Source organism: Crotalus tigris, unplaced genomic scaffold, assembly GCF_016545835.1.
Source record: "Crotalus tigris isolate CLP2741 ecotype Arizona unplaced genomic scaffold, ASM1654583v1 scf7180000017567.3851432, whole genome shotgun sequence".
In the NCBI taxonomy this organism is placed as follows: Eukaryota; Metazoa; Chordata; class Lepidosauria; order Squamata; family Viperidae; genus Crotalus; species Crotalus tigris.
In genome coordinates, this window is record NW_024096477.1 from 3,288,080 (window position 1) to 3,309,281 (window position 21,202).

Sequence of the window (21,202 nt, forward strand, 5' to 3'; positions counted from 1 at the left end):
TCATTTAATCGCAGTCTCAGTACACTGGTTTAGAAATAAGAAAATTGGTCTTTGATGCTTAGCTAATGAAATATAGAACTTGAGGGAAACAGCATTGGCTTATTTATGATGCCCATCAGCAAAGCTCTCCATGATTTCTGTCAGCAGCTTCTATAGATTATAGAGGATAGCAGTCTCTGTGATAAAAGCCTTGCGGAATACCATACGTCAACTGCCAGAGGGCCAAGCTAGAATTACCAGTGATGACCCATTCACTTCATTCTGGTTAGAAAATGGAATCACTCAGTAGACAGATCTAACCCCTGCAAGCTGTTCAACCAGGCTAACAGGATTAAATTATTTGTTACATAAAAGCCATGGGAAGGTCAAAAAGTATTGAGAAGGAAGACTCTCTGCCAAGTTCCTCGATGCAAATCATTGGCAAAATGGCTAAAGTGAAAAGGGTCAAGAAAAGATTTCTCATCTGGATACAGCACCCTTTTTTCTGCTACTCCATATTCAGTCAGCTTTTAGGAACTGACCCAAATAACATTTGTCCTCATTAAGGCCAACTGTATTTTGCTGACTGACCCCCCCCATAATAATGCATAAATTCATTCATTTATTGATTGATTCATTCCAACAAAATGTAGATATTCCACTTTGGCATAACACCTCTGTTTGGTCCATTCCATCACCCAAGATAACAAATTTGGGCTCCTATGTTTTTATTAATGAGAGATAACATTTATTTCATCACCATGAAAATGGACTACTTGGCAAGCTTGATCAGATTTAACAGACTCTAGCACAGGGGTAGGCAACCTTGGCTCTTTTATGACTCGTGGACTTCAGCTCCCAGAATTCCTGGGAGCTGAAGTCCACGAGTCATAAAAGAGCCAAGGCTGCCTACCCCTGATCTAGCGTAAGGCATATTTTAAATCATCTGCACATTAGGGACATTTCAAATAGCGAAAGAGGCCATTAGAGATCAAATCTGTCAATTGCTGCAGCCAACTGCTCCTTGCAAAGATCATCAAATCCATAAAATAGTGCTAGCATCTTACTTACATCTTCTTCTGTCTTTCTAGAATTTGACACCCTCTATAAGCTCTCTTGAGGTATATCTTTTCCACAAGGCTTATTAGATAGATTTAGATAATGTTAAATGTCTAGCTTTTAGACCTCCAATTTACCATTAGGCTTAATGATAAAATAATGAAAAATAGCCATTAATACATTTTAAAAAAAAAATAGTCCAGACAGAAAAAGAAGGAAATTAGCATTAAATGGAAAACAGTGCATACATGTGCAAACAAATCCACAATTCTGACGATGAAAAACCTGTTGAAATTTTTGAGTAAAACAACAAGAAAAGGAAGAAATATTAATGATATTGCAGAGGCTGACTAGAAAGCATTATCCTGGAACAAATGATGAAACATTTATACAAGCACGCTACAGCAGTAATTTTTTCCCCCAACTACTTTGACATCTGCTAGAGGTCTAATTCAACTAAAAATGGAACATCCAATAAATGTTTTGATTTGTCTTGCTGTCAAGTCTATCTCTCAGAAGGTGGAAGAAGGGTCAAGAAGAACTATTGTCCTCTCGAAATGTGACCATTAGGGAAGAATTGGTTGACAGTGAATATTGGCAGAAGTATTGGGGAAAAGTGATATTGTCACTTTGGAATTTGATACCAAGAGCTGTGAAAATGAAATGTAATTTGTATTTTGGATCTCCAGTTCTATTTTGAATATCTTTTTAATGTGTTTTTTTAAAACTCATATCAGTCCTGTTCTTCAGCTCTGATTACTCCAATTACTGATTTTTTTTCAATCCTGATTATTGGCTTGATCTCAGCTTCTTGTACCTGGTTGTTAACTTCCCTCTGCTCATTTTCTTTCACTAACTGGTGACAGGGTGTGTACAATGCAGAACCTTTTCAATTCCATCAGATTCTTTCTTAACATGGTGTAAGTGTTACTGAAAACTAAAGAGTAATCACTGTCATCCAGTCAAAGACTCCTAAGGTTAATGGTCCAAATGAAACAGTAGAAGCAGACCCAGGACTGAATAACACCATGGACAACAACTTCAGAAGCTACTTTCTATTAAGCAGGCAAGTTCCTCCAGTAGTCCAGTATAGTCATATGTTGTATTGGAATGCTACAACAAATGTTTGGGAGCTAAGCATTACAAACTAGCCCAACTATAAAGTTCTCCACTTCACCTCTTTAAAAGCAAGATTCTTCCAGGACTTTGAAGGCTGATTGAAAGAAGATAGGGCATGACGACAATCTTAGGAAAAGATTTTACCTTGAAAAATAATTTAATTCCCAGACTCCTAAGGTAGTGGCTCCTTCAGTCTCTTCCTCATGCCTCCTATGTGGACTAGTAAGGAAGCCATTATCTTGGCTGATATAGGAGAAACATTCAGATGGTTAGAATGTAAATCTCTCCCTGGCTCTAGGCATACCATTACACCAGTGTTTCCCAAACTTGACAATTTTAAGGCATGTGGACTTTAACTCCCAGAATTCCACAGCCAGCAATGCTGTGGAATTCTGGGAGTTGAAGTCCACGTGCCTTAAAATTGTCAAGTTTGGGAAACACTGCATTACACCAAGAAAAGAAAAAATGATAAAGATAAAGCCTTTATCAAGTCAAACTTGACTCTGTTGTCTACATAGGTTTTTTTTTCATTTTTAATATATTCATATAATATATTGTTCTGAAATGTACTCAATGTGTTATTTTTATACAGTGGTATTTGTACAGTGTTGATTAAAAATTCTTAACACTCTAATGTTTAGATAACTTAGACCACTGAAAATAGAAAAATAGAAATTTAACACTGATAGAAAGGTCAGTATTAATTATGATTTAACATGTCAGTGTTAATGACCATAAGGTTATTTAGCTTTTTCATCCAGAACTGAATATAACATTAAAAAATTAGATATGCCCATGTAATTAACTTGGGGAAAATATGGCTTTTCCCCAAATTCCTAGTCTAGTCTACAACTTTGGCATTTCACATCCAAGTACCAGCTGAATCTGATTCTTCAAGATCAACAAAGCCGTTTTCAAGATCTTCTTCAAGGTCAATCAGAAAGGGGAAAAAATGGGGATATCAGAAAATCAGTAAGGCTGCACAAAGTGCTTTCTAATAAGCAGAGACTGAAAGGGACAAATATAAGAGATGAAAACAGATGCAGTCACCCAAACCTTCAAGGAAAGATCAGCTAAACCCAATCACATCAGACTGAAATGGATGGTTTTAAAAAAAGAACCAACAGAGCTTCTTTGACTTGTTAGAAGCAAAAAAGTCAAGGAAGTGTAGGTCTGCTACTAAAAGTAGATGATAAAAGAAAACAAGGAGAAACTGGAATAATATATTTTCGAGCTTCTGGAAAGAAATATGTTTTCCACAATTAGCTGCTTTAATTATAAACTAAATATTTTGATGATTGAGATATGGTTCAGAAATTATCTTGGACAATGACACTACCATATCATCTTAGTTGTTACCTTTCAATAAACACTACAGATGTACTGCAAGAGGCAGAATTTAGGATTAGAATAGGCCTGCTCATAGGGAGCTGTAAATTCTTCATAGTGTTTAAAGACACAGTGCAACCTGCAAACAAGATACTGACAGATATTGGTGTCATCTTGATGGATCACTGGTTTCTAAAGGAGAATACTCTAACTCAGACCTGTCAAACACAAGGCCTGGGGGCCGGATGCAGCCCTGAAGTGGTTTCATGTGGCCCGCAAAGCCATCCTGGAAACAGTGAGGGAACGGCCCCTGCTGCCTTGGCCCTGGCCCAGACCGGCCGGGAGCCAATGTACAATTTTGTGATGGCCATCTATGCTGAAACGCATTCAGTCTTAGCTCACAAGGCCGTCTAGAAACAGCAACGAACCAGCCCCTGCTGCGTTGGCCCCGCCCCCTGGGTGCATACTGGGGAAGTGTCACCCTTTGTGAGGAATGAAGAAATGGACCATTCCTTGGCTCTTGCCCCGGTCCCACCCTCTTCTGCCAGAGACCCTCAGATCTGTCGCACTCCTGCCCAGGCTCCCACAGGCACCCTTGACGCAAACGATGTAGAGCTGGCGATGCCCACCCAGTAGGCTGCACCCACCCTGGCCACACCCACCCAGCCCCTGAGGGCAACTGCAATGCTGATGCAGCCCTCAAAGAAATTGAGTTTGACACCCCTGCTCTAACTGATATTCTCTTCTGTTTATGTGGTCCAACTAAGTTGATAATGTAAGAAGATTAATGCATTATAAAACACACTTGGCAATATCTGGGCATCAAATCCATGTTTATTGATTAAACTTACATAATTGATGTGATGACTAGAACTTACACAATCAAACTTAAGAACAGCCACAGCTCTGAAAATAATAATAAAAAAATGCATCTGATGGAACAATCCCTTGTCTATGAATACTCATGCATAATAAAAGAATTTATCATTAAAGTTATATGGAATTATATATATTGCTTTAGTAGGCAAATGGTGTTATTTCTTTGATTTTGACATTTAAAATGGATTTGTATGTTCAATACTGAAAATACCATTAGTATGAATACTACTGTCCACCCTCTCTAAACTATGATTTTCAGTGAGTATTCTTATTCCAGGATTTACAAGGGTACACTATTGAGACATGTGAGTGAGCCTTGAGGGTAAACATTCAGCTTTTTGAAGATATTTCTTGGAGCATCTCCTTTGGGACTAAGCTTTATATTATGAGGTTATAACTCATTATTTAGTGATGATATTCTGCTCTGTACCAAAAGAAAAAGAAAAATAAGAAATAAGAAATCTATGGATGACATAGCCAAAGAAATGACCAAATTATAAATGCATCCTGTCCTACCTGGTGCAAGTGTATTAAACAGCCTGTATGGATATTATACCATATACAAGTGTGTTATACCATAACAAATTACAGATTTGATCTATTATATGTTGTTGCTATTTTCAGACAGTTAGCATTTTTAAAGAAAGAAGAGAATAAATTTCTGTCCATAAAGGAAAACTTCAAAAATTGTTAGGATTCAGCCTGTAAGGGAAATATAACTACCTCATTTGTTTATCACTATCTAGAACAGCTTGTAATTGAAGTCATGTGCCTTTACTGCCATCTCTGTGATTGTCTACCAACAGACAATGTCATTTTTTGGTTGCTATGCAATTTCTTCTGAGCAAATTGAACTGTACCATAGGGCAGGCTCTTCCATAATGAATTCTGTTCCATTTAGGCACTTCTGCCCCCTATTTATTCTTGTCGTTGTTGTCATTGGCCCCCAGAATTAAAGTCTTTTTTCAGCGTTCATTTTCAAAGATGATAGTTTAAGAACACTTGCTATGGCTGGTGTCTGCAAGACTTGCTGGGCAATAGCTTACCATTAGCTATATAGGGCATGATTGAAAGATGATCTTAGAATGAAAGTATTACTGCCCTCTGCAATACACTGTATACCTTATGTATATTTTAATATTAAAGTTCACCTGGAATATGTGATTTTATTTTAATATTTTGGGTAAATACTGACACCTCTGGCTGTTGCAGCTGCTCCTGCTTTAAGCTATATTATCCGTAGTCAAGAATAACAACCTTAAATATACAACTCTTATGAAAATGATTTGTATCTATGATATTGTAAAGTATATCTGACTTGCACAAGTCCCTGTTCAACCACCCCATTCTCTGAGTGACTTTAAGCAGTTGTTCTCTCTTACCTCAACAGGTTTATTGTGAAAAAAGACAACCATATAAACTATTCTGAGTTCCAAATGAATAATCTTGGTGTTTGAATGTTGTTCTGATCTCTAGTAACATGGTGTAGCATGAAAACCTAGAACAAGGGTCCCCAACCCCCGGTATGTGGACTAGCACTGGTCCACTGCATGCCAGAAATCAGGACGCGCAAACAAGCGAAGCCCCATTCACAGGATGCAAGCAGCATGCGAAACCATGCCTCCTCCAGTCCGTGGAAAAAACTCTCTCCACAGAACTGGTCCCTGGTGCCTAAAAGTTTGGGGGCCACTGCCCTAGAAGATAAACATAAAATAAGAATCTATTCTGACTTATTTATTTATTTTATTTTTAAAATTTATAAGCCGCCCCACTCCCGAAGGACTCTGGGTGGCTAACAATAAAAAACACATAAAACATAACAAACAACAATACAAAAACAATCATCCAGGGGTAAGGTTTTATAAACCCCAGGCCTGCTGGAAAAGCCAGGTCTTAAGTAGCTTACGGAAGACCAACAGGGTGGGAGCGGTCCTAATCTCCGGGGGGAGCTGATTCCAAAGCGTGGGCACCATCACCGAGAAGGCCCTCCTCCGCGGCCCTGCCAAATGGCACTGCTTGGTCGACGGGGCCCGAAGGAGGCCCAGCCTGTGGGATCTAACCGGACGTAGGAAACTATGAGGTAGTAGGCGGTCTCGCAAATAGCCTGGCCCTGAGCCATATAGGGCTTTAAAGGTAATGACCAACACCTTGAATTGGACCCGGAGACCAATAGGCAACCAGTGCAGCTCACGGAGTATAGGTGTAACGTGGGTGTATCGACTTCATTTATATGTGCACTTATGGTTTAAAGAAGTTTTCAGTCTTTTGAGGTTCATGTGCAGTATGAAACCTAGCTTTAAAAGTTAAAATATAATTTTTACAACTTTACAATTGCATTTATTTACCATGCAAACTGCACCATTATGTGTGATATGCAAATCTGGCCACATTTTAACATAGGTCAACTAAATCCAGAACTGTTTCCCTTAGTTACTTTTGAGAGATGATATAATATTTACTAATATTATAATAATATTATCAGTGTACTGTGGAAATTCATCTATTTTCTAATTTGTTCATGAAAGAGAGTTAAGTTACTAATATTCTTTGGTAAAGTCATGCCTTTATATTAATAACATCAACAGAGAAACAAACTGGAAATGGCAAAGGGTTTTGGAATGGAGTTGAGGCAGACAATGGATGTTTTTGCATGCTATGTCCAACCATAGTTTAACGTAATGTGGGTGAGCCACAATTATCTTCAGGATTGTCTACTTCTTTTGCAATCCAGCCATAAATAATGCCAAAACATGTAGTTTTATCTGAACTCAACAAATCTCATTGGTGCATTATGGTTTTCCAGAACAAGGCCACACTTGGAATACTGCTTCCAGTTTTGGTCACCACAATGTAAAAAAGATGTTAAGATTCTAGAAAGAGTACAGAGAAGAACAACAAAGATGATTTAGGGGACTGAAGGCTAAAACATATAAGGAACGGTTGCTGGAATTAAGAATGTCTAGTTTAATGAAGAGAAGGACTTAGATGGGATGGTCAAAATTGGCAGTTAAAATCTTTGGAAGACCTAGCACATGAAAATATTACCTATTCTTGGTTTCAATATAGACAATTAGTAGATAGATGGAAGATGGACCGTAATTTAGACCTGCTTAGAGAAGATGAAAATCTTTTTAAGCAAATAAAGGATCAAAGACAAACTCACATTAAGAGAATTTATGGGGTGCTAGTGGAACTGGATTCAGAATCAGAATTAATTAAAGACTGTATGATTAAATGGGCGCAGAATTTTGGTGAACCAGTTCTACTGGATACCTGGGAAACTATCTGGGTGAGAAATGTTAAGTTTACACAAGCCCAGAATTTAAGGGAGAATTTTTATAAAATGTTTTACAGATGGCACCTTGATCCACAAAAGATGTCTTTCATGTATCCTGACTTACAGCCTAAATGTTGGAGATGTGGCTGCTTGGATGCCACTTATTATCGTATTTGGTGGTCGTGTAAAAATATAAAAGCTTTTTGGATTAAGATATGGTGGAACATTCAGAGAATTTTTAGAAAGAGGGTAAAATTTACTCCACAATTGTTTTTGCTTGGTATTGTTACTGATTGTGATGCTAAGGAGGTTATATTGATGTTGAATTTGATTACAGCCGCAAGGCTGTTAGTAGGTCAATACTGGAAGAAGGAATCTTTGCCTACTTTGCAGGAGTGGTTTTTTAAAGTATCTTACTTGGCGGAAATGGCAAAGATTTCGGCGTTCTTAAAAGAGCAAACACAACAGAAATTTTTTGCTGTATGGGAAAAATGGATAAATTTCATACAATTTAAACTGGATTTGAAAAAATATCATTTAGCTTTTTTATAACTTGTATAAAAACTCTACTTTTTCCTTTTTTTCTTTGTTTTTCTTTTTTAAATACTTTCTCTCTTTAAGGATTACAACTCTTTTTTTATATATATTTTATTTTTAATTATCTTATAATTTTGTTAATTTTTTTTTTATTAAGCCTATATTCTGCTCTGGGAAGCTCTGGGGGGGGGAGGGAGGGGGTGGTTTGGGAGGGGTTGGGGGAGGGTTGTATTGTTTTGTTTGATTTTTGTTGTTGTTATTGTTTTTTTTCTGTCTTTGTAAAAGTTTTTAAAAATTTTTCAATAAAAAAAAAAAGAAGAGAAGGACCAGGGCATTATAGCACTGTTCCAATATCTCAGGGGCTGCCACAAAGAAGAGGGAGTCAAGCTATTCTCCAAAGCACCTGAAGACAGGGCAAGAAGCAATGGATGGAAGCTAATCAAAGAGAGAAGCAACCTAGAACTAAGGAGAAATGTTCTGAAAGTTAGAACAATTAATCAGTGGAACAGCCTGCCTCCAGAAGCTGTGAATGCTCCAATACTGGAAGTGTATAAGAAGAGACTGGACAGCCATTTGTCTGAAATGGTATAGGGTTTCCTGCCTGAGCAGAGGGTTGGACTAGATGATCCCCAAGGTCCCTTCCAACTTTATTATTGTTGTTGTTGTTATTGTTGTTATTGTTATTAAACTTCAAATAATGGGTTATAAAACTGATTTGCTTAAACTATAAATATTTAAAATGATTCAGGATTCAGATAATATCCTAAACTATGGTTAATTGAGTCAAGAGAGCCAGTTTGATCTAGTGGTTAAGGCATCAGGCTAGAAAGCGGAGACATGAGTTCCAGTCCCGCCTTAGCCTGAAAGCCAGCTGGGGGACTTTGGCCCAGTCATTCTCTCTCAGCCCAACTCATCTCATAGGGTGGTTGTTGTTGTGAGGAAAATAAGAGGAGGAAGGTGTGTTGGATGTGTTCCCTTCCTTGAGATACGGTATTTGTAAAAATAATAAAGTCAAGATACAAATAAATAAATAAAATAATTGAGATAACAAGCAGAAATCAATCTAAATTTTCCAGCAACAATTTTGGAACAGATTCATCATTACCTATGGTAAAAATATTCCTGTCACTTGCTTACTCATTAAACCATGTTATAAATGTCAATGCTATGTCTATGCTATGTCCTTCAAAACTTGATATAACATTCTGTATTTTTTTTTTCTGTACTGATTCAGCTGAAACTACAAGTATAGCATTCTTATACAGAAAGATTGCATTTCCCACATGGAACATTGCTGAAGTCCTGTTTTTGTTTATTTTGCTATGCAGAATAAGTATTGAATCTATTCTCTATTTCTGTTTTTCCTCCCTTTTATTTAGTTTGAAGAAGATATTTTGGATGCTTGCCTATACTTGATGGACAGAGCTCAACTGGACCTTTCTGGACGAGGGAATCCTATCAAAGTCAGCCGAGTTGGCTCTGCTATGGTGTGTAGTAAGCTAAGCATATACTTTGCGCAATATTTGGAATCTAGTTACGATTTTTTTCTTACTCTTTGTTGTTGTTGTTGTTGTTGTTGTTAATTGCGAAGCCGTGTCCGACCCATCGCGACCCCATGGACAACGTTCCTCCAGGTCTTCCTGTCCTCTACCATCTTTTGGAGTCCATTTAAGTTCACACCTACTGCTTCAGTGACTCCATCCAGCCATCTCGTTCTCTGTCGTCCCTTCTTCTGTTGCCCTCAATCTTTCCCAGCATTAGGCCCTTCTCCAGTGAGTCCTTCCTTCTCATTAGGTGGCCAAAGTATTTGAGTTTCAACTTCAGGATCTGGCCTTCTAAAGAGCAGTCGGGGTTGATCTCCTCTAGGACTGACCGGTTTGAATGCCTTGCAGTCCAAGGGACTCGCAGGAGTCTTCTCCTTTCTTACTCTACTTAAATATATAGCAGGAGTGGGGTAAATTTGTTCTGTTTCATGACTTAGCTAGCAAGGAAGATCTCTACTTTATTGAAAGTAGAGAAAGGACTATCTCTAATTTATTGAAAACCTGGTTGCCAATTCACTAGTCCAGAAGCAAAGTAGAACTCCTGGCTTTTCCCTCTTTTTCACAGCAAAAATGCTACTCATGTTCACGTCATGTGTACCCAAGCTGGGCTTGCTTCATCTTCTTTTTTGTGGGGCATCCTGGAATGACCACTGGCTCAGGAATTCTGGGAGTTGAAGTCCACAAGTCATAAAAGAGCCAAGGTTGCCTACCCCTGGTCCAAATGAACCCCACATTAACCATCTCTTAGCAAACCATATTTAGTTGTTATCGCTGTCAGGTGCCAACATGAAAGAGAGAGCTAACCTTTTCCTCTGATGTTTCAGTTCTGAAGCAAATTCCTCTGTTATTAGTCTGGGCTGGATGAACTAACAACACCTTAGGGAAGAAAATTTCATTGGGTTGGTGGTGAGGAAAGTTAACTCTTCTCTATTCCCATGATCTACAACCTAAATAATTGCTCCAGTTCATGGCACTGTTATTTAAACATGAACACAACCTCGTTTATTTAATAGATGTATGTCCTGCTTTTATATATGCTAACACTTTTTACATCACATCAAATTTGTCATCCCATAACTAATATTAATTTTAACAATCATTAAATGATTTAGTACAGTATTGCATTTTAGTATTGAATTTAGTTTGTTGGCATTGGACAGGATGACAGAAGAAAATATAATGAATTTCATATTCACCTATGATAATTGTAGCAGGCAGACAGTATTTCCTAAAGAGAGAAGGATGAACTTTTCAGGACTGCGCTAACAAATTACCGTATTTTCTGGCGTATAAGACGACTCGGTGTATAAGACGACCCCCGACTTTGGAGAAGATTTGCATGGTTAGAAAGTCGTCTTAATTCCATACTTTTTCTGAATATAATCTATCCACCTTCCCCATACAGTAATATATCTTTCTTGTGTATGATCCTTTAAATAAGCAGTTTTATTTATTTTATGAATGAATATCAAATATTATAGAGAATTGTTTTATAGGTTATGGAGTTAAAGGTTAATTATGATATTTTTTTTCTCTCTTTTTTTTCTTTTTTCTTAATTATTATAATTTTCTTTTTTTTTAACCCTGTATTCTGCTCTGGGAAGTGAAGGGAGGGGGGGTGGGGGTAGGAGGGAGGGTAAGGGGGGGTTTTCTCTATTTTAAAATTTTATTGTATTTTTATAAATGATTGTATGTTTTAAAAAATAAAAAATTTCAATTTAAAAAAAAAAAGAAAGTCGTCTTATATGCCGGAAAATACGGTATCTCTTCTACTGTTCAAGGCATGAGAAACCTGCCCTTTCTTGGCATCTGATCATCCTTGTAATCTCTATTCTGGTGAATTATTGGGTCGCCTCAGTTCACTATCATTTCATTTATCTAATTAGAAATATTTTTCAGGATATCCCTCAAGACTTTCAGATAAAATAGCTTGGAATTAAACGGAGGTGGGACACCATATTGTTTGTGGGCTTCCTAAGCTTCTCCATTTTGTGGCTCTTGAATCACTTCAAGATTGTACTGCCCAGATTCAGAGGCAAAAGTATAAACATTCCCTACTGTAATTTTCCCCATTGCTGTTTTTATTAAAATAAGTAAGACCATTTCCATATTGCACTCCCATTTTACTGCAGTGGGATGTGAATGGTGGTATATTGATTTCCACTATTAACCTTTCCCCAACCAGACCATCAGTTTTAGTTTTGCCTTCCAGTATCACATTGGCCTAACCCTCATCCCTTGTATGGAAGACCAGCTCTGACCCATGTCATAGAATTTTTATACAGTCTTGAGTATGCTATGGCATTGTAGCTAATAATCAGGAGGTCCCCATCTTCAACCTCCATTAACATGAACTCTGCAAACACCCTGAGGTAAGCTATTATTTGTTATGCTCAATAGTAATACTTGTTGTTATGTAAGAATGAACTGAAAGTTTCTGCAAGTATTTTACAGGTGTCCATAAATAGTGTCACAAACATACTTTAGTCTGAAAAAAGTATAGAAGATTAAAGGTTTAATCCAGCTTTCCTCTTATCTTCCACATTTGTGATTTGGTAGCAACATTGAGATTTTGGAGTGTATGACAAACATTTGTAATATAAAAATGCCACCTTGTTCATATCCTAGGTGGACCTATTTTTCAAGACAACCAAGAGTCTTTACCTAAACTCATTAGACCTACTAAATACTTATCTCGTCCAACTTCAGGGTTCACAGGACGTCGATTTTCTAATTAGAAACTAGTAGTTAATCCAGCCAAAAGCGTTTCAATGAGAGTCGTGATTTATTTGACAAGAATGTAGCAGCTCAGTATTAACATAATTACAAGCAAAGAAGAAAGCAATAGAAAGTAAAGAAGCTTTTTCTGCATTACCTCCACTGATTTGGTTCAAATTGCTGGGAGGAAATGCATAGCTCACTAATAGCTATCCATTTTGTCATTAGTCATCAAAACTGTTACTTCATGAAGCCTCACCTCCAGCAAACTTAGACAAGCAAAATCTTGTTTTCGTGATGGGCAACCCACAATGGACCTAGTTATTTCTTTTTAACTCAGATTGGAAAACAGACTGAAATTGATGAGATTGTGAAGGAATACATTGGAACAAATATGAGTTAGATGACACTTTTTTCTTTTGTTGTAAAATACTCTTTTTCTAGAAACATCTGGTTTTTTGAAGTATTATAGATTTGGGCCTGAATTGCAGAACCATTTTGAAGTGATAGGGAGCCCCTCAGTGTATAATGTAGGAATTATATGTAGGAAAATCCCCATCCAAGTTTGTTTAAATTTTATGTCCTTATATTGTGCACTCAAGCGTGTCAAGAGAAATGCAGGTGAATTTACACTGGCAGTTATGCCTTGACCCTATGGGCAGCACAGCCTGGAAGGTAGAATTATGGCTTGTGGTCTTAAACATAACAGAGCTGAATTTGTTACATGCTCTTTCTAAAGCATTATATCAGACAGAAAAAAATGTTTTATAATCTATGCATAGTTTATCCTTCCAGTCATTGCTTTTCAAGTATATGGGGACTCCAAACCTCAAAATCCCCAGTGGCAGAATTTTTATCATGTTGGTTGAGAATTTGGGGAATTGTTAAGTCCAACGTATCAGGCTGGGGAAAGATGCTATGGGATATGATTTTTCCTATTACACAATTACAACTTCCAAGATTAAATGAAGGCTTTGGTACATTTACTATTTTTTTTTAGATTTATAAGGCTGCCAAACCTACAATGACTCTGGGTATTATTCAATCAAAATCCAATCCAATACATATAACTAAAATACACATGAGGAGTAATATACCATATCCAAGACAAACGATGCACATCAAATGCACACACCTGTGCCACCACTTGAGGTTACTCCTGAACTTTTAATGTGCTAATCATACTGGACCCCATATTGATGGACAACCTCATCCAGCTATTTCATATAAATGTTAACAGGAAAGGCAAGAGTGTTAAGCCCTGAGACCACCCACAACTAGGAGATTGTGTCAGGCTGGTCTTCTAGTCAGCCATCATTACTGACTGGAATTAGTCATGGGGAAAGGAGAAGAACTACTGCAACACTCCTGATCCCATATTCTGTAGCTAGTCCAGAAAGATGCTATCATTGATTGTGTCAAAAGCCATCGTGAGAATCAAGAAGAACCAGGATGACTCCTAGTTCCACCAGAGTTCAGCAACAAATATGATAAACACAGTGTCCATACTATGTCCCAGCTTGCAACTTGACTGAAACAGCTCCAAACAATTTGCTTCTTCGGAATTCTGGAACCTTAATCCAATAAGCTTCTCCTTGATCTGACCCCCAAAGAAAAAGCTGGAAGTTGGATAAAAATTATTCAGAGTCATTGGACCTAGCAATAGGTTTGTTTGTTTTTTAAAGAGAGAACACAGTACTGCTTCATCTCTGAATTTACTATTTTATGGATCCAACTGCTTGTCATTTCCCAGGAAATCTTAGTAAACCAGGCAAATAGAACTTATGAATAAATAACTGAACTAACAGTTCTGAGGATTCTCCCCATGTTCTCAGGAATCACAGGCTCAAATTCTGGCTACGTTACAAACCAAGATAACTCAGCAGTATCTGCTCAGTCAGACTCTCACACAGATTTGCCTTTAAGAGTTAATAAGAATCAATTAGGCAAAATGTTTTGTTGAGTAGGCATTATTTATTTCTCCAGAAAAATGTGGCCTGCCTTGTAGTTGCATAATACATATGTTTTAAAACTAAGTTTCCTTTCAGATTCAATTGTAAAGCACCTAACTGGGTCAGTTCAATCTCTTTCACCATTACTAGACACACGTCCTTACTTCCAACATCAAAATAATCCAATTCTCCTTGTGTAATAATAGAATCCCATTTGCATCAAAATGTTAAACTTTGTCCCTTCTTTGTCTTCTTAAGATAATTATTCTAACATCACTCTGGCATTTTACGGTAACTTATAATTGACATAGGTTAAATATCTTTGGTCTATAGGAGATTAACATCAACAATGACTCAATTTATTCATTTATTTATTCTTCAGATCAATGCTCAAGATGATAAAGGTGTAGTTTATGGATCTTGGGACAACCTTTATGAATATGGAGTGCCACCATCTTCCTGGACAGGAAGTGTAGACATTCTATTGGAGTATTATAGTACTAAGGAGCCAGTGCGATATGGGCAGTGCTGGGTCTTTGCTGGCGTTTTCAACACTTGTAAGTAGGAGACTAAATGTGCAACAAGAATGATATTATTAATACAATGATGTCCTTTCTAAATATGAGATTTCCCCCAGCACCTTTTGATATTTAATATTATTAATATGTATGTAGTACCAAGAGTATAATTAATCTCTGTTTAAAATATAACAATTAAGGTTTATATAGAGCTGAGGATCTGGCATCTTCTAGGTGTCATTGAACTGTACCTTCTGGCAGCTTCAGAAGTATGCCAATCATGAGGGATGATAAAAGTCATCATTCAGTGGGATTAACAGTTCCTTATATCTGTTAAAGAAATTATTTAATATGCATTGTACTAATGGAATTGTAGTGCACACTAAGTTTGGAATTAACCGAAATTAAAAACAAAATAAAACACCAGCCCTATTCCTACTTTTCTTCTCACCCAATAGCTTGTTCTATTGTACATTTCTTCATTCCTATATAACAGGCAAAGAAGTAAATTTTCCCATGTTTCCTAAGTTTCTTCAACATAAGTACATTTTATGCTTTATTAATGGATTGATCTCTGCTCAAATACGTATCAATAACTGCTTACCCTTGATTAAAATACAAAATATAAAAAGTATAAAAACCCCTTAAAATAAACAAAAATCCAGCAGAAAAATATTTATTTACAAATTTCCTAAATACAGAGGAAGTGCATTTTATAAGCTAGGAATTATGTAGGAAACACTCATACAGGATAGAGAACTGTACCTTTGACGTGCAATTGCATCTTCTGCAGGATTTGGTGGCCAGACGTGTTCACAGTCTTGGTATTCCCACAGATAGTCAGCTCCTAAGCCAACTAGAATTTTAAAATTGCACTGATGGATTGCCAATTGATTGTTAGTAAAAAAATTAGACATTAATATTAAATTTTGCCCACCAAATATTTGACCATAAGTTAAGGTCTTTCAGTGCAGACACCCTATACCAGGGCTTTTCAACCTTTTCACCCATTGTACCACTTTTAGGATATGGCAATAGCCGAGTACCACTGGTCACCTAGCAAGGTGTCAAAAAGTTGATGACCCCCCCCAAAAAAGGAAAAAAGTGATAAAGTACAGGTAGTCCTCGACTTACAACAGTTCGCTTAATGACTATTCGAAGTTACAATGGCACTGAAAAAAGTGCCCCCCAAGCCACAGCCGAGCAAGATACCTGCTTGCCCACTCGGCGGCGCTCTTCCTCCTGTCCGAGGTTTTCATTGTTGTGAGCATTTCTGTTGGGGATTGGCAATGGAGATGGGGTGGGGGTGTTTGCTTTTTATTCCACCTGTCTGCTGGGTAGTTGCAGCAGGTTTTGGTCACTTCACATGACCCTGGGACACTGTGACCATCATAAATATGAATCAGTTGCCAAGCATCTGAATGTAAATCACAAGATCCTGGAGATGCTGCAACATTCCACCTGATCGGCGCTTCTGGGCTCAGCAGAAGCGCCAGGATCAGCGCCGAGCTCTAGCTGGAGCCTGGCACTGATCCTGGTGCTTCCGCTGAGCCCTGACAGCCCTGCAGCTCCAGCCATCTCTGGTTCAGCTCATTCCCCTCCCCCGCTATCACTTTTTTAGGATGGTTGTGTACCACCTGCCAGGTGCCAATGTACCACAGGTGGTACCCGTACCACTGGTTGAAAAGCCCTGCCCTATACTTATCTGCATATTCAGCAAGAGTTTAGAATCAAGAGGCACCAAACTGTGGCCATCTTTTTTTTAGGGGGAGGGTAATTTCATCCAACCCTGCTGAATCTTAAACACCAAATCTAATTTAGATTTACTAATGTGTTTTGTCTGGGTTTAAATTTCTATTTGTTCTCTCTGATTAAACATGTTATTGAATTATGCAACATCCAACAATTGCTTTCTTGGAGTGGGTGGCATCAGCATACTCTTGGCACCTTATTCCAAAGCTTGTAATGTCAACAGCTAGGTGTTAAACAAATCCTCAGTTCTATTTATTAGACATAATCTATCAGGAAGAACTGATTGTCAATCTAACACTGACAAGGGAATGGTCTGTTCATGATAATGAAACTGCCCAGAGTTCCTGTACTTTCAAAGCATCAGCTTTACCTGAACAGAGTATCAACCTCATCTTCAAAAAAACTAAGTCAGATACTAGTTAGGACAAATCAGGGGCCATTGAATTCTGAGATGTTTTGAGTCTGCAGATTTGATTCAACATGAATATTGAAGACTCCATGATAAGGAACTTTCCAAAACAACAACAACAACCCCTAGATAGTCAATATGCCAATAGGCAGAAGGATGAAGAGTATACCAGCAGTACATTTTTACTGTCCTGGCAACACAAATACAGCATAAACTCAAAACTGAAAATATATCAGTGGTGAAATTCTACAGGTCACGAACCACATCATGTTTCCACTCTCCAATCCATAGACAGAGTTGGTTCTTGGCAAAAGATGCCCGAATAGCATTTTCTTCAAATAGTAAATCCTAGAAAATAGATTTTTTTTTTTAAACCATGAGCTGACTTGGCACTGAAGAACAGGACCCTTTATGACTTGTGGACTTCAACTCCCAGAATTCCTGAGCCAGCCATCTAATCTTCCTAGGTTAGACTGCAGCCTGTGAGGGATAGAAGCAAGCTAGTAGTCTGCCCTCTTTCCATGTTAAGGCCTGCTTGTAGCTTCATACCATGTCTCCCCCTTCCAATTATTACTTTAGTATATTCTCCTGAGTATCTTAAAATCTGGAGAAATACAGATTTTGTGTACTTCTTGTGTTCCAATTAATTATTGTTCAGGAAATGAGAACTGCAAAAGTTCATGTCAAAATGCAGACAAAAATTATTTTTATTCCATCATTAAATAAAAACACTCCATCTGTTTTTCATACTATGTATTACTAGGAAACATGGTATTCATGTTCAGTGCCTCACTCAGTTATAAACTTATTTCATTAAATATTATAAACACAAATCTAGGAGAGAATGGCTTCATTAAGGCCAGATAGCAAGCTAGCTAAAATATTAACTAATTACTTTCCTCAAAATTAAATCTAGTACTCTAGTACTCACAAAATAATACAAAGATGTAACTACCTGCATGGGCTATGGGTCATATACATTGGCTTTCCCCCCTGAAAAGAAGTATTGTGTTCTACCTACCTTATTATGCTACGCAGAGCAAAATTTCCATAGTTTTTTTTTTCCTGTAGCAACTCCATAATCTGGAGTTCCTTTAAGCAGGGCCAATTTGGAGGGTACCTGGTGTTATAAGGAGAGGAACAATTTGCTTCCATAGTCTAGGACTAGGGGGTGACATGATAACAGTGTTCCAGTATTTGAGGGGCTGCCACAAAGAAGAGAGGGTCAACTTAATTTCCAAAGCACCAGAAGGCGAGACAGGAAACAATGGAGAGAAACTAATCAAGGAGAGAAGCAACCTGGAATTAAGGAGAAACTTCCTAACAGTGAGAACAATTAACCAGTGGAACAGCTTTTGCCTTCAGAAGTTGTCGGTGCTTCATCACTGGAGGTTTTTAAGAAGAGATTGGACAACCAATTGTCTGAAATGGTAGGGTCTCTTGCTTGAGCAGGGGGTTGGACTAGAAGACCTTCAAGATCCCTTCCCTTCTATTCTGAATTTGAACTTGAACTTACTGAAGTTTTACCTGCTGAATAACATATGTATAAACTACTGATTCTAAAATTTGGGAGGTAAACATCTTTGTCTTTGTTTTTGTAAAGTGATATGACAGAGAGCTAATGATGTCAGACATCAACTTATTTTTGAAAGTGAAGATGTTGGAATGTACATTTTTGTATATGTATATATATTTTCTCATGTGAAAAATATATACAGTAAAACAAAATCACTTGGTTTTTATCCCAGCTGGCAGAATTCCAGCCTGCATATTTATCTCTTATATTACATTCTTGCCAGTATTCATAGATGCTGCCAGATAACTATATATAGATATGTATGACTAATGTGCCCTCCCCTGTAGTTGCATATGAAAACTAATCTATAATACTCTAATAATGTTCTGCGGTGAAATTGTGCAATTGTCAAATGAAGAATTAGTCCATTTTATTCAGTGGGAGACACCCACTCCCATTGGCATCCTCAGTAGATTTCCATAAATATTTTTGGATAACGATCCAGCCATGTGTTCAAATATGGATTTTAAACAGTTATTACGTTTCTTAAAACAATCCTACTCTGTTTGCTTTTCAACCGCTATATGAAGAGTTTTAGAAAATAAGAAAAGAAGATGCAAATTATGTTTATGTCTCTGGAAGAAAAAATGTTTTGTGTTAAATAATTCCTTCCTACCTGTTGCTGCTTACATATATTGGATTCAATGCACATTTGCAGCCAGCACTTTCATTGGCTGAGAAAGACTTGTATAGAATATTTTCATCTTTCCATTTTCAAAGAACAGGAACTTCAAGAAATGAAGCATGTAAATCTGGGGTCTTCAAACTTGGCCCTTTTATGACTTGTGGACTTCAACTCCCAGAATTCCTCAGTCAGGCATGCTGGCTGAGGAATTCTGGGAGTTGAAGTCCACGAGTAAAAAAGGGCCAAGTTTGAAGACCCCTGATGTAAACCCACCAAATAAAAAGGCCATGATTCTTACCTCTTTCCTTTTGTTAGGCTGAGTGCTTAAGAGCAAGCAAATACTTTGAACAAGTAAACAGAAAGTTGAAAACACAGAAGCTGAAGGCATGTAACTTGATGGCAGAAAATAGGAAAGTGCAAACTTTATATATAAGCAGGTGGAACCCATTTGCTTTTGTGCTGTCCAGATGTGTGATGTCCACAAATTCCAGAGTTCTCTATCAACCATTATCTGTGTGAAATGGGAACTCTGGAAGTTGTGGTCACAATGCATCTGAGGAGCATCAGATTAGATAGCCAGTCCTACATCAGTTAGTTCTGGCTTCAGTTTTCAGTTCTTTAAAGCATCTAACATTTTCCCAGTTCAATTATTTAGCTTTCCAAGGTTACCATATCAAAAAATTGGGGACAGTCATCTATTAAATATGCTAAAACATCCCAAAAAAGAAAGAGCAAAGCTATTAATCTTGAACTTGTCAGCTGAATTATTTCCAATGAGCCCCGAGGGCTTGTGTGCTGGAAGTGTTGGAAGGCATTTGTATTAAGCATAATCAATAAGTGCATGTGCTAGTAGAGGTATCCAGGTAATTTGTCATCAAACCGTTAAAATAAATGTGCAGTGTTACTCTTCTTCATGAAGCACTGTAGCCATCATAGGCTACAAAAGATGAATTACTGCAGGGTTGTCAAAAACAAATCTCAGATGTCTTAGCAGGCTTTTTAAGCAGCCCCTAGTGTGGTTTCTGATTCTCTATCACACTCCTTGGTGTGGCAGCTATTTCATCAGACTTTCTTTCCATTTCCCTTTAAATTAGCAGCAGGTCATATCTGTAAGCCTGTTAAGGACAGCTAACGTGTTATCTTTCTCACCCCTCAAGATGTAGATGCAGTTGACAATTAAAAAATGAATTCATGCAAATGAAATGGATGCTTTGGGAATATAATTGAGGGCTCCCTAATTCCTGTTAGCAGAGCTCTGGGAAGAAGATTGCCTGAAACTTTACGTCTCCTGCCAATCAGTTTATACAAGCACAAGGCTAGGTAACTGGCTCCTCTATAAACCAACAAAGAGAGCACCAAAGAGACTCTCAAAGGCAGTGCCGATTCCCATGGGACCAGTCAAGCCTTAGATACCTACTCCCATGTCTAGCACTGTTAATAAGGATATAATATTCACTGCTTTGAGCACCATTCTTTGGTGAACAGGTGGCATAAAAATTCAGTTCCAACAACAGCCCTTGCATACAAACATTTACAGTACTATACAGATCGTGAGGTGGACTACATCAGACAATGGTTTAATGTTTTCTGCTAGCTGCCGTAGTTCTTTTTGTTTTTTCCCCTTCATTCAAGCATATCCAATTCTCAGAGCTTGCCTGGAGAAGTCCTTGCAGTTTTCTTGCCAAGGTTTTTCAGAAGTGGTTTGCCACTATCTGCTTCCCAGGGCTGAGGAAAAGTAATTGGCCCAAGGTCATTCAGCTGGCTTTGTGCCTAGGTAGGACTGGAGCTCACAATCTCCTGATTTCCAGCCAGATGCCTTAACCACTATACCAAACTGATTTTAGTTTTAATGTGAAGATTGCCCTATCATCCCAGAAGCTGACTGAAAACTATTGAATTGTCCCAAAATATTTTTGAGAGTACCATGTT

General features: G+C 37.8%; 1 protein-coding gene across 3 annotated transcripts in view; it reads left to right on the top strand.

Annotated features, from left to right (window-relative positions):
* The window catches only part of F13A1 (coagulation factor XIII A chain), a 122,500-nt gene that overhangs the window by 62,683 nt on the left and 38,615 nt on the right, over positions 1 to 21,202 (top strand). For all 3 annotated transcript variants that reach the window (XM_039350681.1, XM_039350673.1, XM_039350686.1), the window contains exons 6-7: positions 9,559 to 9,666; positions 14,776 to 14,950. In XM_039350681.1, coding sequence (XP_039206615.1) covers positions 9,559 to 9,666; positions 14,776 to 14,950 — 283 coding nt within the window. The remainder of the gene's footprint in view (positions 1 to 9,558; positions 9,667 to 14,775; positions 14,951 to 21,202) is intronic.